We start from the raw sequence: 19,089 nt of genomic DNA, 5'->3' as shown, positions 1-19,089 counted from the left end.
CGGGCTACTTGACATCACGCGCAAGAACATATCCTTGGCAAGGAAGTGGCTCCTGTGTACACTTTCAAGTACACCTCAAGTACACTACTACACACAGGCCTTATTCTGATGGCTAAGCGTCGATGTTTAGCACGTGCGGGTCACTAATTGTTGGTAAGCAAAGCGGATTTAAAAAAGAGGTGCTATATAGCAACATTTATAAAATGTCGCTATATAGCAATGATTGCCAGACTTGTAAAAAGTCGTTATATAGTGACTCTGAGACACTTTCCTATAGCAACGCTTTATAGAGAGTGTTTTTCCCCATACCGACCTTGAAAGATAGTTTTTCCCAATCACAAAAAAAATTTCTTTTCATTTATATTTGATCCTTTGAAAGAATAAAAGTACAAGAGCATGTACATCAAGTTTGAAGCTCATATATTCATGTCCAAGTTTGAGATGAAAAAAATCAATGAAGAGCATTTACATCAACGCTAAGTCTAGCACACCAAACAAATCTATCTCCAACTGTATACCAAGTTGATCTCCTATATCATCATAGTACTCTGGCATCGTACGTTCACCTAAGACTTGATCATCTTTTTCAATAAAGTAGGGTGATTCTTGATGATCGTCATCTTCTTCCTCAATATCATGATCTCCATCTTCCTCCCATACGATCTCATTATGCACCTCTTCCTCTTGGCTCATATTGCGATCTTCATCTTCTTCACTAGATCCATCTGGATCAATTGGATCTGGCATTAGTAGTGGCATCTCCATATCCACATCTCTATCTTCAAAATTTTATTTACTTCGTGGTGCAACTTGGATCACGTACCAACATCTTGGATCAAAACGATCCAAATGAAAAACTACTTATATTAAAGATGGGTGCCAAGTGCCATCAATTATATGAAATTACGCTTAAGTGCTTGTACCAATTGATCTTTAAAAATGAAAGCTTTGATTAATTAAATCATTAGTATGCACCTGCTCACAATGCTTGGGAAGAACAAAAGTATCACTTTCATTGGTCTAAAGTTTGGTGGAGTCTATTGCAAAGAAACCATTACTATCTTTTCTCACTATCGCATGGGGACTGTTGTAAATAGTTCTAAACCATTTTACATCAAGAATGAAAATACTAAATTGTCTGAAATAAATTTCATAGATTTTGCGTATGGTCCCATAATAATCTAGCTGCGAGGAGAGAAGATTGGTATCCAAAGCACTTGCTTGGCTATCTTGTGTGAAGTTAGCCATGACTCCACAATCATACGTGACTCTCTTTGAATCGATGCGTTTCACCCAAAAATATCGTCCATATGACAATAATGCACTGTACTTTTTGTACTGCAAAAGAGCATTATTAAAATAATGAGGATGCATCTATTTTATAGCGTATATTGCCACAAATAATTACTTCATTATGTCAATAGGTAAGAAACTTACATGCATCATACATCCAGATGATAACTCTCACTCGCACTCCTTTAGGGTCTCTCCATTGCGTTTGGCTTTATGTAGAGCCAGTTATAGCCAATCAAGTGACATGTGAGTGGGGAGAAGGTCGAGATCTTGTAGATGTGGTTGCGATCGCTTGTACATTACTCTGAATCTCCTCCTTGCATTTATTCTTTCTACTTTGGCCTGTTCATATCTCTCAATCCACTTCTGCATCTCCTTGCTATTGAGGATACAAAACTTATTGAATTTCTCTATTTGCTCTTCTCTCATCTTTCTTTCAATCCCTTTTCCTTGGGGAACCTGGTCAATGATGCGATCATCATCCTTGTTATGCCAAGCCTGCGGCATATCGAGATCCATGAATGCAAGAAACTCCGTGATATATACTAATGACTCTTGCACAAGCCATCCCTCTGCCATGCTTGCTTTTGGTCTTGCTCTCTGTCTTACAAATCCCTTCAAAGTTTTCATAAACTACTCGAGAAAAAACATCCACCGACTATGAACGGTACCTGCAATGGCCACCTCATCAACTATGTGCACAAGCAAGTGCACTTGAGTTTTCATAATGCTCAAGTGAAAGTGCTTCTCAAGCCAACATACGGCTTCAATGGAGTCCACCCTAGCCTTCTTGATGCTCGATATAGACATCTCTTTTTAAGATATCCACCTATTTCACCTGCCCATGTAAGATATATTCATAATCATTCTACAAATTATTCAACTTAAATTGAAGAAAATGCAATCAATGCGAGTTGATAGTAAGCATACCTCACAATACCATTGATCTTGAATATAGCATTTCTAACATCTTCTTGTAAGCACCCTTTCACTATAATTGGGAGGATGAACTATCCAAGCAACAAAAGAGTCATGTCAATAATATAACATAATCATAATTACACTAACAGTACATCACGATTATCGGTACACGTATCCTACATCTTAGAATACATGTAAGACCTTGTGCCAATCATGGGACTTGAGCCCGCTAAGCTTATTGTCCTTTGAAAATGCTCCTTTCAAGAGCCTTTCAAGTAACGGTTATACCCTATTGGTGTTCGAAAAGAGGTAATGTCTACCTTGACCATTGCCTCCTCTCTCTTGGAGAGGATCCATGTTGCTTTTGAGAGGACAACTTTATGAACACGCACTTGGGGCCACAAACAAGGCATCCTATTCATAACGAGCAAGTCTTCTCGCACTCCTCTCGAGCCTTTAGAACCAACCAAGTGTGCCCAAATAGTAGCCCCGACATTCTTGAAGATTTGCATGGATCCAAGCGATGATTGATTTGTAACTAACCCCAAAAGGAAGCTTGTGAAAGATGGATAGCCTCTTCATACCAACCGGAGGCTCCTCTACATTTGCCCTCCAAGCTTGAATCCAGTCACTTGCCTTCAAATATGGTGGTGGTGGATCAAGCTGGCCTCCATGCGTGAGATGGTCCAGTGGAAGGTATCGAGCATGACTTTCATAAATATTTTTCCTCATATGCTTGGAGTATCATACAAGTGGTTTCAAACCCAGCCCACAAATAGGACAAGCATAGTACCCACTTGTAACAAGTCCTACATGCATGCATGAATGTGTTAGTATAAGAGATGCACATGAAAGAGAGTCATAAAAGCATAATCATATATTATACATGTAAAGACATGAAAGCATAATCATATACTATATATGTAAAGACAACCATGTACCTGCACACTCTCCATATCTTGGGTAGTCATGCATGGTCTGACATTAAGATTCCCCTGACCAAAATGTCATTGGTATGTCTAAGAGCTCTAGAAATATCAAAGACCCGCACTCCTCTCCATAAGATTTATAACTCCTCTACCAAAGGTGCCATGTACATGTCCATATTTTTGGCCTTGTACTTCCCTGGCACAAGCAGTGCAAGCATGAGGTGTCCCTTCTTTATTGTTAGCCATTGTGGGATATTGTAATTCATCAAGACTATGAGCCCTGTCGACCAAGATGTCGAGTATAACCCGAAAGGGTTCACGTCGTCCATGGCGAGCCCAAAATGTAAGTTGCGTGGCTCCCTCACATAGTCTGGCCACTGATTGTCTATGTGCTTCCAAGCTACACAATCTGCCGGAATCCTCAATGTGTCATCAGTGGACCGATGTGTAGCATGCCAAGTCATCAATTCTTCTATAGATTTGCATCGGAACAGGTGCTGTATTCTAGCAATGATGGGAAAGTGTCTCAAGACCTTTATCGAGATCTGCTCACCGCTGCAAGTCATCTCTATATCGTTGTTCCCCACACTCCGGACAACTAGCCAAATCTCCATGCTCATGATGAAAGAGAATACAATCATTATGACAAGAATGGATGGTATCATGTTCCATACCCACCATTGTTAGCATCTTATTCGCTTCATCTCTTGATGCGGGCATGGTATTTGGTGCAGGAAACATCTTCTGGAGCAACCTATTGCAATTCAAACATACATAGGCTTCAAATAATGAGAATTTATGATGATTCTCAAAACAAACAATATTGTAATAATGAGATAAGTTAATGAGGGAGATAACCTCATTAAGGCCGAGACACTTGTATCCGACCACCCATACTTTGCTTGTAGATTCAAGATTGAGAGACAAGCCTGTAGTTTTGACATCCCAATCATACAAATGTGTTGATTGCAACTCTTGCATATTGGCCTTAGACTCGGACATCATGTGTACATGTGATGTAGTGCCCCTAGAAATAGAATCCATCATGTCCACCATACCCTCGTTATCACATTTGGCACATCCGGGAGACTATCCTCCTTCTCAAAGTGTGAAGGTAGATGTAGACCCTCGCCACCCTCCTCATCCTGTCTCAAGGTTTCGTGTTGTGTATGGCATGCAATATTAATCACGAACTCAAATAGCATATACTTACCGATGGTCCATCACCACATGCACCACCAACGGTGTGTACTGATGCAGGCTCCTCCCCATACATCCGCAAGTAACACATGATAATACGGTGTTGATGTCATATTTCTCGCTTGCAATGAGTGCAATGACAATACAACCTCTGCGTAAGCCACTCTACGCTCCCGGGCATTGGCGCATCATCTGACAAGCCTTCCATTTGCACACCTTCAAAATCACAACACAAAATGTAGGGAAATCCATTAAGATCCAAAAAATAGCCACCCATGAGCTCCTCCTTCCTTAGATTAAGTGCCTTGAACTGTCACTATATAGCGACGTTCTGCTCTGCTCCTTCGCTATATAACGACGTTGGGGGATAAAACCCTAAACCCTACGCGACGCCGTCTTTCGCAAATCTATTACAGGAAAAGCAAAAATCTCTCCTCCAACCTTATATTCGGCGACCTTGCTTTCCTCCAACCTCTTTCCCACACTCCTCACTCCTACCTAGCCCCTCTCCCAACACTTGTGCTCCCTCTGCTCCCTTCTCCCTCCCTACTCATGTGAAAGGAAGTTTTTCAAGAAGGTGTGTCTCTTTAAGCAATGCAAGTTTATTTGTTGTGAGATTTCATTTTGTGAGTGTTTAACCATGTTTCTCCTTGCATTCCTAAGCTTATGTGCTAATTTTCATGCTTGATTTTCAGAGGTTAAGGACAAAAAATGAGATTTGGTGAAAGAAGACTCACCTCTTCTCTTTTTGGTATTTCTCTTCCTCCTCTTTCCCTTTCTTTTGTGCTTTCTCCTTGTCTGTAGGCTTATGCTTGGCCCCTCAATCCAATCCCTTCGAAAAGTTGCTTCTTCAAGCACCTCCTTTCTCTAACTAGTTATTTGAAAAATGGTATGTTTCCTCTCTTTTGTAGGGCCAGTCCACGAAACACCGAGTGGGATTTTTCCAGGTAAAAAAGTGCTTCCTCTCTTTTTCTATTTTTATTTCCATGATTTGCAGTGCCCTGCAGTTAGTGCCTTAAGCACTAGCTGCAATGATGGGCGTAGGAACCCTCTCTTGTCCTCTCTTCTTATATTCCCTCTTCTTCCCCTCTTTCCCTCTTTTCCTCCCTCTTTCCCTCCCTCTATCATTTCCTCTTCTTCGTCCCCTCTCTTTTCCTCTCTTTTGCGTATGTTTATGCATGAGCTCATAAGCATATGCTTATGCTTATACATGACCTCATAAACATATGCTCATATGCTTATGCTCATATGCTTATGCATAAGCATAAGCATATGCTTTCTCTCTTCCTCTCTTCTCCTTCTACTCTTTCATCCTCTCTTCTCTCTTTTCTCCTCTCTTTTCTTCTTTTCCCCTCTCTTTTTTCCTCTCTCTTTCTCTCTTTCATCCTCTTCCTTCTCTTCTTTTCCCCTCTCTTTTTGTTTCTCTCTTCCTCTCTTTTCTCCTTCTTATGCTTATACATGACCTCATAAACATATGCTCATATGCTTATGCTCATATGCTTATGCATAAGCATAAGCATATGCTTTCTCTCTTCCTCTCTTCTCCTTCTACTCTTTCATCCTCTCTTCTCTCTTTTCTCCTCTCTTTTCTTCTTTTCCCCTCTCTTTTTTCCTCTCTCTTTCTCTCTTTCATCCTCTTCCTTCTCTTCTTTTCCCCTCTCTTTTTGTTTCTCTCTTCCTCTCTTTCAATCGCGTCCCCTCTTCCTTCCCTCGGGGGGGTCACTATGTATAAAACCTCTATATCACGTGCGTTCAAGGCATATTTATAAAATCCCTTATCTGTAAATTTTAAAAAAATTTAATGTACCCTTTTTCTATACAAATCTGTAATTTTTTTCCAAAATAACCTTAAATACTCCCTTATGTAAATTAATTTTGGTAGAATTTAGGAATTAAAAATAAGCCTCTATTGAACTCACGTGACAGGGTTACATATGATGAGTGAATCCCCCGAGTTCCTTCCTCTTCCTTTTCCCTCTCTTTTCCCCTCTCTTTCATCCTCTTTTCTCTATTTTCATAAGCATATGCAAATAGCATATGCATTTGCGTATGCTTATGCTCACCCTCCTAAAGTAGATGCATGAGCATATGCTCATATGCTCATGCATAAGCATAAGCATATGCTTTCTCTCATTCTCTTCTTTTCCCCTCTCTTTTTTCCTCTCTTCTCTTCTTTTCCCCTCTCTCTTTTCCTTCTCTTTTCCCCTCTTTTTCCGTCTCTTTTCCCCTCTCTTTCCTCCTCTTTTCTCTAAGTCTTCTCTTTTTTCCTCTTCCTTCCTCTTTCTTTTTATAAACATATGCATGCTCATATGCTAAAGTAGATGCATGAGCATATGCTCATATGCTCATGCATAAGCATAAGCATATGCTTTCTCTCCTTCTCTTCTTTTCCCCTCTCTTTTCTCCTCTCTTTTCTTCTTTTCCCCTCACTCTTTTCCTTCTCTTTTCCCTCTCTTTTCCCTCTCTTTTCCCTCTCTTTCATCCTCTTTTCTCTATTTCCATAAGCTCTTTTTCCCCTCACTTTTTTCCTCTCATTTGCATATGCTTTCTCTCTTTTTCCCCTCTCTTTTTTCCACTCTTTTCTTCTTTGTCCCCTCTCTTTTGGCCCTCTCTTTTCCCCTCTTCCTTCTCTTCTTTTTCAAGGCTCTCTTTGATCCTCTTTTCCCTCTTTTCATAAGCATATACTAATGTAGATGCTTATGCTTATGCATGAGCATATGCTCATGCATAAGCATAAGCATATGCTTTCTCTCTTTTTACCCTCTCTTTTTTCCTCTCTTTTCTTCTTTCCCCCTCTCTTTTTTCCACTCTTTTCTTCTTTTCCCCTCTCTTTTCTCCTTGGTCGTATTTTGGTTCTTTTTCTTTTGCTGCTTAGCCATATTTGGTTCTTTTTTTTTCAAACAGATTCTAAATGGAACAACCACGACCTCACCCATGGCTGTCCTCCCAAAACCCCAACCAAGCTCCCCACGTTGGGGTGATCTGAGACATTGATTCTTTGCTAGCTCATGTACAAGAGAAGATTGCACAGGATAGCAACTCGACGAAGTACAACGTCCAGGTGCGTGTGCTTGGGTGGGGTCCAAGCTGAAGGTAGTGGAGTAGGGGTGACTGAGGACACAACAAGACAAAGCAACTATAGACGCACTTGATAGACGTGCAAAATAGCAGGCACATCTATAGGCATTGCTAGAATAGTGAAAATATAGGCGCGTCTATTAGCGCATCTGCACTGAGAATTAGACACGGATTTAGACACAAATTTAGATGCAAAACAGAGAATACAGAAAGTGAGATTTTGGTGCAGGCTGATAATGTACATCACTGATTTCCAAACAATGCCCATGATTACCAAAGCACATAATTTTAATAAAAATATCAATGCTTTTTGGCAAACCCACATATACAAAAATTAAGTGAGGTGAGGATAATGAGACAATATGTAAAATAGTTTTGCCAATATCAATGATGGGCTACGGTTCAATCTCATCCTCAATGAGATCAACCCTTGCCACACTATCTACTTCAAAATCCAAACCAGTGTTGAGATCTACAAATACATTCAGCCCACTACTACTTGTGCTACTCATGTGCTCATCAAAATCAGTATCACCAATGGTAGGCTCGTCCTCATGGGTAATGGCCTCAATATCTGTATCTCCTATCTCATGATCATCCTCCTCTCTCATATCATGGTCATCATCACCTCCATGGCCATGATCATCCTCCATATGCTCCATATTAGTAAATGTACTATACATCACTTTGGAACGTGGCGTAATAGGTATGACATGACACCACCTATTATTATCCACCATTGGTTGATAGACAACCTAATTCAAACATCATGTTATTTTCCTTGCATCAAAGGTATCAAATATTTAAAAGTGAGTATTTTTATATGTGTGTATAATACCTGTTCACATTGTTGCGGTAGTACTAGTGTGTCCTTACGTTGCCAAAACTTTGTGGAGTCAATAGTTACAAAGCCACTTGCATGGCGTTTGATTGTTGCATTAGGGCCTCTTTCCACCACGTCCTTAAACCACTTTACATCCAAAACATACACAAAGAAGCGTTGAAATTCAAGCTTAATAATATCTTGGATTATGACACAATAATCATCCATGGCTCCATTGGCTCCCTCAAAGCTAGCAATGATGCCACAATCTTATGTGTTTCTCTTATCACCAATCCGTTGTGTTCGAAAATGCTTGCCCTCACATCATATAGCATTGAACATAGTACAGTACACTAAGACAAAATCAATTAAATAAGCAATCTAAATTGTTGAAAGCTCCTAACTTATGCATAACATTCTATATACCGACCTTGCTCATGCATCCCCTAGCATACTCCCATTCTTCCATTGTGATATGCATCCCCTCGTCTCTCTCTACTCTCTCTATTTCATCAAGTAGCCAATCCACATGAATATATATCCTTTGGAAGTGCTCTTAGATGCTAAGGGTATGGCACAGAGATCCGTGGTGTGTATGAAAGAGGGCCCTTTCGCCTTCTCTTCTTGCCTTTGCATCCTTGTATCTTGTCACCCATTTTTTCATCACATCACTATTAAGCATGCAATAAAGGTTGATATTATTAAGCAACTCCGTGTCTATTACTTTGCTCTGTCCTTTTACTTGAGGCACAATAGAGGTAATCCTTAGGTCTTCATCATGGTCTCTCCATAGTCGTGGGAGAGAGCTATCCACATCAATAGGAAACTTAGAAATATATACAAGTGACTCTTGTACCAACCAACCCTTGACCATGCTACCTTCGGGCCTTGCATTTTATCTCATGAAACCCTTCAAGGTCTTCATGAAGTGCTCGAGGAAGAACAACCATCATGCATGTACAGTACCGCATATAGCAATCTCATCCACCAAATGCACTATGAGATGTAGTTGGCTTGTGAGAATAGAACGTGGAAATGTCTCCTCCACTAAACAAACCACCTCCACTAACATAACTTGAGCATTCTCAAGCATGGTGGGATCTATTTCCTTTGAGCTCACATACCTAGAAAGGAAAAAGTACACCATATTAGCAATATGAACACCTTGCATGGAGCATTAATACGCTTCACATTTTTTATCCTATAAAGTACCTCACAAGCTCGCCCATCTTGTAAATACAATCCTTCACGTCCTTCGATGCACTACGAGAAATGCTAGTAGGTAGTATGAATTGAACACACGAGGAATGGTTGATTAGTTGCTTCTAATTCACTCACAAATTTGGAAGGAAAAATATATTATGCACATAAAATACTTACTTGGAGCACCTTGTGCCAATCATGAGATTTCATGTCATATAATTGCTCTACACCTCTTTTCTTCCTTCAAACACCTCATGCATCCAGTGGGAGTACGAATTGTAATGATAGCTCATTTCACTGCCACCATCTCTAGCTTTGATAATCTCCACGATGCACGAGGTAAAAAGACACACCCATTTGGCCTCTCTTGTGGCCAAGCTTCATGCATCCTCCTTGTGGTGCGTAGATCCTCCCTTATGCTTGTAGAATCTTGTGTCCCATTCAAATGTTCCCAAATGGTAGATGCCACATTCTTGAAGATATGCATGGGATCGAGCAGGTGATTGATCTTGAAGTGGGACCAATATGGTAAACGATAAAAGATGGAGTATCTAAACAAAATTTGGTGTTAGTGTGCAATCTTTATTTCCATTCAATATAGCACATAATAGTTACAAACCCTTACCGACTCATGCAAAGTGGTGGAGGAGTCGTGGAACTGTCCCAAATTCGATTGCCTACTCATAATTAAAAGTTCAATGCTTACCTGAACACTCGCCATAGCCTAGGAAGTCATGCATCGTCCACATCAAGACTGCCTTGTAGTTGAAGTCTCATGACGAGGGAGGCATCATGCACCTCGATACCTCTCCAAAGTATCTCTAGCTCATCAATTAAAGGCTCCAAATAAACATCAGGATTTTTTACTTTATGTTTCCTTGGAATTAGAAGGGATAACATAACATGTCCTTTCTTAATCGTCATTGAGGGTGGAAGATTATAATTCACCAATATCATTGGCCATACACTGTAAGAGGTGCTTTTGAGACCAAATGGGTTCACACCGTCCATACCCAATCCAAGTCTCAAGTTCCTAGGTTCTTCCTTGAAGCTTGGCCATGTGTCTTCAATATGCTTTCACGCAGGAGTGTCTATAGGAGCTCTCCACTTGCCATCGGTTGATCGATGGGAGGAATGCCATGACATGAGCTCTGCAATGGATTTGCACTTGACATATGTTGGATGCGAGGGATTATGGGAAAATGTTGCAGAAACTTACAAGGCACATCCAAAGTTTTGAGATTTGCTCTATATCTTGCCTCTCCACAAGTAGGACACTCTCTTGCATCCTTATGTGGTCAAAACAGAAATGCAATCATTGACGCATGCATGGATGCGCTTGTAATCTAATCCTCTAAGAGAGGTCACATGTTGCCTTGCCATATCTCTTGAGGTCAGTAACTAATTCTCCCTTGGAAGAATTTTACACAATAGCCTGAAGACCATAAATGAGAAAAAGCATTCGAGTAATTGACCCGCAGGCATAATTCACCATGTTTGCAAAATAGACTTTAAAGCTTACTTGAGTAATGCATTCAAACTTGCATTGCTCCATCCATAGATGGTCTGCAAGTTTAGTAACTCAAGGGAGGCACATAGAATAGAGAATGTGCGTCCCTCAAATAGTGGAGTCGATGCTGCAGTAAAAAGATCATCCTGCTCCATGCTATCATCCCTACCTGAGGATTGATGGACATATAAATCCCACACCATATCATTAAACACCTTATCCTCCACAGCCTCATGAGGTAATGGCATAGGGCTACTATCACCATCACTCCATGCATCCGTAACACTCCCTCCTGAAGATCGCACCTCATATCATCGACGCTTCGCCTCCTCACAACGAGCATAGGGCAACATATGCGGGTGTGGCACTGCATCCTGTATCAAATTAAAAAGGGATCATAACTCAAACACATGAACACCCATAGGTATCTCAATCAACCTTAACTCTTTAACACTTACCATGTTTACAGTTGCATCCCATTCTCCATACTTTGAGACGTGATTGAGTGTAATTTTGCGTGCACGATACATGTTTCTTCAACATCAATCACACATACATTTGATTTTTTGCTCCAACCGCATTTCGCGATGGTGGATACGGAGGGATTCATCCTCATTGGAGCCACTTGTTGAAGATGAAGACATCCTACAGATAAACAACCCAAAACATGTGTTCTTGCATGAGTTGTAAATGTTAAAACTCTATGTAGCGTCTAAAAGCAGGTTTAACACCGCGTCTGTACTATGGAATGTGTCTATAGGTGTGTCTAAAACATAGTGTAGCTGCATTGATAGATGCACGTTTCGATGCGCTTTTAGATGCACAGACTACGAGCTGATTTTCAAACCTACTTTTAGTGTGCTTGCTTTCTTTCACATACTTTCAGCATCGCGCGGCTTGCTTCCTATAAACAGACATAGCTCCAAGCATCCACACTTATGTCCAAGCACCCACACTCATCTCCAGGCTTACACAGTCATCCCCAAGCATACAAGAGAAGAGGGTGAATAAGGAAGAGAAGAAAGAGAAGCAGCTTTGAAGAAGGACAAGAAGCTTCCATACCTCTATCCAAGATAAGTCTCTTGGCGGTTGGTCTTCTTTGGAAGTTGCTCTCTTTGGATTTGTCCTTTTTCGTATGCAGGGAAGAGATGTTTTTGGTTCTTGTGTTGTTCTTTTTGGGGTCGGGCGCATGTCCTTTTCAGTTCCTTTCAAAAAGGTGTTTGTTAGAGCGTGTCTATAGGTGCATCAAACAGTGCGTCTAAATTTTGGAAAAACAAACAGCTACGCCTGTAGACGCACTATTAGATGCATCTATAGATGCGCTACAATAGCTTTTCTTGTTTGTTCTTCCCTTTCCCCTTCCCCTTCTCCTTCCTTTTCCTTCTCTTTCCCTTCCCCTTCCCCTTCTAAGAAAGGGATTGCATGAATGATGGAAATAAGTGATTGCATGAATGATGGAACGAGATTGCATGAATCAAGAAAGGGATTGCATGAATGATGGAAAGGGATGGCATGAATGAAGAAAGCGATTGCATTCATGAGGAAATAAGGGATTGCATTCTTTTTTTCTCTCTTTTCTCCTCTCTTTCCTTCTCTTTTCTCCTCTCTTTTTCTCTTTTATCTCTTCTCTTTTTTCTCCTCTCTTTTCCTGTCTTTTCTTATCTCTTTCCTTCTCTCTTTTTCTCTCTTTCATACTCACTTTTTCTATCTTTTATCCTCTCTTTCCTTCTCTCTTTTTGTCTCTTTTCCTCTCTTTTCTCCTCTCTTTTTCTCTCCTATCTCCTTTCTTTTCTTCTCTTTTTTCTCCTCTCTTTCCTTCTCTCTTTTTCTCTCTTTTATCCTCACTTTTTCTCTCTTTTTCCTTCTCTTTTTTTTTTTTCTCTTTTCGTCTCTTTTCTCCTCTCTTTTTCTCTCTAATTATCTCCTCTCTTTTTCTCTCTTTTTTCTCCTCTCTTTCCTTCTCTCTTTTTCTCTCTTTTATCCTCACTTTTTCTCTCTTTTTCCTTCTCTCTTTTATCCTCTCTTTTCGTCTCTTTTCTCCTCTCTTTTTCTCTCTCATCTCCTCTCTTTTTCTCCTCTCTTTTCTCCTCTCTTTCCTTCTCTTTTTTTTTCTCCTTAATCCCCACTTTTTCTCTTATCTCCGCTCTTTTTTTGTCTTTTTTCTCCTCTCTTTTCTCCTTTTTTCTCCTCTCTTTTTCTCTCTTTTTTCTCCTCTCTTTTCCTCTCTTTTCTCCTCTCTTTCCTTCTCTCTTTTTCCCCACGTGAAGCTTCAATAGCCTAATATTAAGCAAGCAGATACAGACTTCTGTCACTCTAATTCAAAGAATGCAGGAGTCTATAAATGCTTGCTCAATGTTAGGTTGTCACTCTATTTTTTCTTTTGCATCTTGTGATGAGGGCATGCATGATGGAAAGAGAGCATGCTCGATGGAAAGAGGGCATGCTCGATGGTAATCTTCTTCTTTTCTTTTCTTCAATTCATCATGTGGCCAGGAAGCTCTTCAGCCTCACCTGATCTTTCGGGATGCCATCTTTTGGGAGTTATATAACATTTTGGGGCACCCTCCCACTCCTGGGGAGTTATACACATACATGATAGGTACTCCAAACACCCCCCAGGAGTTGGCAGTACAGACTCCAAACCACCCTAACCCCATACCAGCTGAGATTACCCCAGTGGAGTCGAGACAGCCCAGTCGGCTACAGAGCTGAGCCCCTTCTCCCCCCCTACGGTCAGGAGGCCCTTCTGCCTCGCAGAGCCACCGATGTACTCCCATGCAGTCAAGAGTTGCTTCTCCAGCTACGAGTGGCTAGCGTACTCCCGTACAATTGAGAGTTGCTTCTCTAGCTACGAGTGGCCAACGTACTAGCTCAACACGACAGAGCAGCACGCATAATAGCAGGGAGAGCGATGGGGGATGCATGGCAAAGTGCTTTGGGGGGGGTAATGGTGGGGGTGGGGATGATTCAGATGGTGCAGACCGTGCCAGAGGGTGACGGTATGATCTTCTATGACATCACTCAGACAGGAGGCATCTTGATGGATGCACGGGGGAAGGACATCATGGCCTTCATGCGCTCTGTAATTGCTAACAACTACGAAGATTGCTTTATTCACTATAAAGACCAACAAAAAAAGTTGGCTGATGAGACCCTCGCTGCTGTTCGCTCTAAGTATCCCAATCCCCCCAATGTTCAGTTCACAACAGATAAATGGGCCAAGTCAAAGATTGTTATGATACTTGCCCATAAAAGATCTTCGCTTAAGAGGCAGACACTAGCTAAGATTGCCAGGAGAGAGGGAGGTCAACCACCAAGGGGCTAGCCCCACACCGCTCACAAGCGTGAGTGGAAGAAGGCAGTGAAGGTGGGACCCCATTTTGCAGCACATGGAGGCAGGAAGGATCCAAATGGAGCAATATGAAAACGTGCATTTTGGAGCAGGGGGTGTTGAATCATGGGAGACCCAATTTGTAAGTATCAATCTCAAATTATATTGTGTTTATGTGATTTATTAGGAGGTTGTTTCTTTGTACTAACCCCTCCGCAAATTGTGTCATCTTGCAGCTTGATATCGTGGACAGGTACCCTACTCCTGTTGAGACAGCCTACCACCACCACCATCGCATAGGAGATACATGGAGGCACTTCTCTGATGACGGGTTGATTACTGAGGAGCAGTATATCCACACTATTGGAGAGCCCCAGATTTTGCGCTCTCCTTTTGTACATGAGAACTCTTGTTTAATAATAGTATTTTGGGCGATATTTTTTATATATGAAAACCTTCTTGGATTCCACTTGTCTTTCATAAATATTTGTCCTTCAAAACTAGCTTTTCATAATTGTCTTAAGTAAATAATTGTCCTTTCTGCGTTGATGTCATTTCATAATTTTCTTAAGTGATTAATTGTCTTTTCATTTTTGAATTTCATAATTGTCTTAAGTACTTAATTGTCTTTCCGCTTCTTACCCGCTCTTGTGTTTATTTTTATTTTCGTGTTTGTGTCTGTGTTTGTCCAATCCCCCCAAATTAGACATGGGATCACGTCCCACATCCGATGAGTATAAAAACCCTCCTAGGAGGAGACATCATGATCTCTACGTCTCTCTAGAGGACTTTGATTCCACTCAGCCGACTCCTCAGGGACCTTACCCACGCTACCCCTAGCCCGACCTTGCGAACTTCCATCACAAAGAGGAAGGCTAAACCTAGCTGGGTCGACAAAGCTGATTGGAAGTTTTTGAAGAAGGAGTTCAGGGACCATCCCAAAAAGTTCGACAGTCAGAGGAGGGCTGCGAGGAGACCGATGGACTCTGTAGGTACTTCACACTTTGGGACGACGACGACGGCAATGATTCAGATGAGCAGCAGCAGCAGTAGTTTGTATATACTTTGGCATGTATATGCTTTTGTATGTCCGCCCGTTTGAGCAATTTTTTATCACCCTTTTCGAAAAAGGTAATTTTTGTATATCTTTGGCATGTATATGCTTCTGTCTCTTGGCTCGTTTGAGCAATTTTGTATCACCCCTTTCACAAGGGAAATTTTGTAACAAACAAGGTTTGAGAGTTTTATCTCGCTGGTGTGCTTGTAAACATTCTTTTGTAATTATTGAAAAAAACATTAGTGGGGCAAAACAGGGCTTGCTATGGCCCTCTTTAGCCCCACTATTGTTTTTTTAAAGTTCTGTTAAGGGTCGCTATATAGTGACGCTTTACTAATGTCGCTATATAGTGATGTTTACTAGAGTCGCTATATAGCAATGCTTATATAGCAACATTTCTTTTCTGACGTTAATAGCGATGTAAATACCGACCTTTGCGCCCATAAAAAAAAACCTTTTTAGTGTAAAAAAGGTCGGTATTTCCGTCGGAAAATGACTTGTGCCTTGTAGCACGGTAATGCCCCTTGGGTTATCTTGGCCAAGTGTTTTATTGAGCATGGGAAAGGAATAAAGGTGGGTGTCTGGAGAGGCCTCTAGTGGTATGAGAAACTTTTCTCTGACTTCCACCTCAGTGTGTCTCTTGGATATATTGGTGACAATAGTACATTGCATTTACATTTTATGCAATATCAAACAGCTTCATGTTCAAATAGAAACATTAAATGTTAACACTAGATTGCACTTGATTGCACAAGTCTTCTTTTGGTCCTTAATTCTATAGATGTAGCCAAATTTTTAAATTTTATATTTAATATGTTGGTGAAATCTTTAAATATATATATTTATTAAATTATATAAAACTTTGGCGCATTTCATGGACTTTATTTATAATTTTATAATCTTAAAGGCTAAACCTAGCTCTTTTTTTGATTTTAGTTTCAAATTGTGGCGAACAAGATGAGCTTTTATTTTTATAAAAGCATATAAACTTTCACAAGCCATATAAAACTTTCGCTTATTAACAAAACTAATGCGATAAAAACATCCCTGTTTCACACACAGCCGAATGGATAAGAAGATAAGTATTTAATGTGTAGTGTATATTATCTATTATAAAGGGGCTTGGTGGTAGGGTTGCTTTAATTTGATAAGCGTGATCACGAGTTCGAAACCTATCCACGGTTTAAGTGGCGATTTTGTTGCGTGCATAATGTTTTGATTGGGGGAGTGAGGCAGACACACCCTATGGGCGAGCTTGGGATGTCGGATGCCCAGTTGTGGAAAGGGGTCCGTGATTGAGCTGCCACGCAAGAAATCATCCCGCCCATCTGACCTTGTGTGTGAAATGCAATTTCATGGGCTTCTGAATTTCATTGGAGGATAGAGTTTTTTTTTCCTTGTCCAGGGCAGATGCGTGTGAACCCAGCCTAAGACCTCCATTTGGGGCAGGCCAAAAAACATTGTGAGGAAACTTATATGATTTGTCTCATTTGACCGTTTCCGGCCGTTGCGGAACGCGAAGGTGTCGCTTAGTAGAGTTGAATTTCTGAGAGATCGTTATTCCCTCAGGGGTTTCTGTTTGAAATCGAAGTAGGTTGGTCTCCTCGGTTGCCCCGCAGCAAACTTCTTTTAATTTGTTTGGCTCGTGCAGCAGTTTCTTAGGCAGCATATTTTTCTGTATAAACATGCCGAGCACTGAGCAGGGAGAACAAAACTTGTCACTGTTTAGATTTCCAAAACTTGTCACTGTTTAGATTTCCAAAACTTCGAAACTTCGATTGAACAAGTGCAACGACACCAGCGATCGGACAAGGAGAACCGAGAGGCGTCTCCTCTACAATATCAACAGAAGCAGCTAGAGCTGGTCTCTGGAGATCGATGATGGCGCCCAAGAAGAAGCAGCTCGAGGTTCTAGCTGCTTTGGACAACGCCAAGACTCAGGGCTTCCACTTCACCACCATCATCATCGCCGGCATGGGCTTCTTCACCGATGCCTACGACCTCATCTCTGTTTCCACCGTCACCAAGCTCCTCGGCAGAATCTACTTCTACAAGCACGGGTCTGGTGTTCCTGGCACCCTTCCTCCTGGTATCAATGCGGCTGTTAATGGCGTCGCCCTCGTTGGTGCCTTCTTCGGCCAGCTCTTCTTCGGCTGGCTCGGCGACAGAATGGGCAGAAAGAAGGTCTATGGCCTCGCTGCCCTCCTCATGATCTTCGGCTCCATCGCTTCCGCCCTCTCCTTTGGCTCTCGCCCTGAGGCTGTCATCGGCTCCCTCTGCTTCTTCCGATTCTGGCTCGGCTTCGGTATCGGTGGCGATTATCCCCTCTCTGCGACTATCATGTCCGAGTATGCCAACACCGCCACCCGCGGAGCTTTTGTCGCTGCTGTCTTCGCCAACCAAGGCTTCGGTATTCTTGTTAGTGCAGCCATTGCTATCATGGCGTCCACTCTCTTGCGTGCCGAATTCCCTCGCCCTCCCTTCGAAGTCGACCCTATCGCCTCCACTCCACCCGGAGCCGATTACGTCTGGAGGATCGTCTTCCTCTTCGGTTGCGTACCTGCAGTCTTGACCTACTACTGGCGCATGCGGATGCCTGAGACGGCCCGCTACACGGCCTTAGTCGCAGGCAATACGAAGCAAGCAGCCCGCGACATGGGCCGTGTACTGCAAACCAGCTTCGATGCTGAATCAGATGCTGAGGCCAGAGCCAAGATCATGGATGAAGAATCCAGCTATGCATTGCTTTCTCGAGAATTCCTCAAGAATCACGGACTCCATCTGCTGGGCACATCCACCACATGGTTTCTAGCGGGGCTCCCTTGGTACACCCTCAACCTCTTCGAGAAAGACGTGCTTACAGCTGTACGCTGGTTGCCACCTGCATCGACCATGAGTGCCATCGAAGAAGTTTATAGAGTCTCGAAGGCGCAGGCGCTGATCGCACTGTGCTCCATCATCCCGGGCTATTGGTGTACCGTGTTCTTAATCGACCGCATCGGCCGGAAAACCATCCAGCTCCAAGGCTTCTTCTTCATGAGCGCCTTCTTGTTGGCTCTGGGCATTCCATACAAGCATTGGAAGAACAACAACCACGTGGGGTTCGTCGTCATATACGCCTTTACTTTCTTCTTCTGCAACTTCGGGCCTAACGCCACCACCTTCATCGTGCCGGCAGAGATCTTTCCGGCCAGGTTTCGCACGACGTGCCATGGAATATCAGCCGCAGTGGGCAAGCTAGGAGCAGTACTAGGAGCGTTTAGTTTCCAGTTCTTGGCGGAGGATCCCGATCCGAGGCTGGATGATGCAGGCTACAGTCCAGGGATAGGAGTGGGAAGGACGTTGGTGATGCTGGCGGGTACCAGTGCTCTGGGCTTCTTGTTGACATTCCTGATCCCGGAGCCTATGGGGCAATCCTTGGAAGACATCTCGGGAGAGACCCAGAAGGCTGAGAAGAGAACTGGGGCAGCCACTACGTCGCTGGAGGACACACCTTCACCTGTTTGAAAATTTTAGCTTGAATCCAAACAATATCAATGCAATTACGTGCCAAGGCAGGCACCAACGTATAGTTTATGCATCAATCAATCTCACTGTTTTGTGAATCTTATACTGAATTGAATTAAACTAAATTTGCTGCCCTAGATTTGCTGCAGGCAGCCTTTCGTGAGCACGTAACTGATGTCTCCAAATGGAACCTGAATCTTAACATTTTATCAAAATTTTAAAGGAAAAAAGTGAATG

General features: G+C 42.1%; 1 protein-coding gene across 1 annotated transcript; it reads left to right on the top strand.

Moving 5' to 3' along the window:
* Positions 1-17,223: 17,223 nt before the first annotated feature.
* On the top strand, positions 17,224-18,852 carry LOC147902620 (putative inorganic phosphate transporter 1-7). Its single transcript, XM_087373903.1, has one exon. The coding sequence runs from the start codon at positions 17,224-17,226 to the stop codon at positions 18,850-18,852; it is 1,629 nt and encodes a 542-aa protein (XP_087230029.1).
* Positions 18,853-19,089: the final 237 nt, after the last annotated feature.

The sequence above is a fragment of the Dipteris shenzhenensis genome, chromosome 4 (assembly GCF_047967505.1).
Source record: "Dipteris shenzhenensis isolate YYH24624 ecotype China chromosome 4, Dip_SZ_1.0, whole genome shotgun sequence".
Classification (NCBI taxonomy): domain Eukaryota; kingdom Viridiplantae; phylum Streptophyta; class Polypodiopsida; order Gleicheniales; family Dipteridaceae; genus Dipteris; species Dipteris shenzhenensis.
This window is presented reverse-complemented; position numbering and strand designations above follow the sequence as displayed.

What these genes read in the sequence shown, in the direction of transcription:
- LOC147902620 (XM_087373903.1), top strand. Translation starts at nt 17,224, where the DNA reads ATGATGGCGCCCAAGAAGAAGCAGCTCGAGGTTCTAGCTGCTTTGGAC.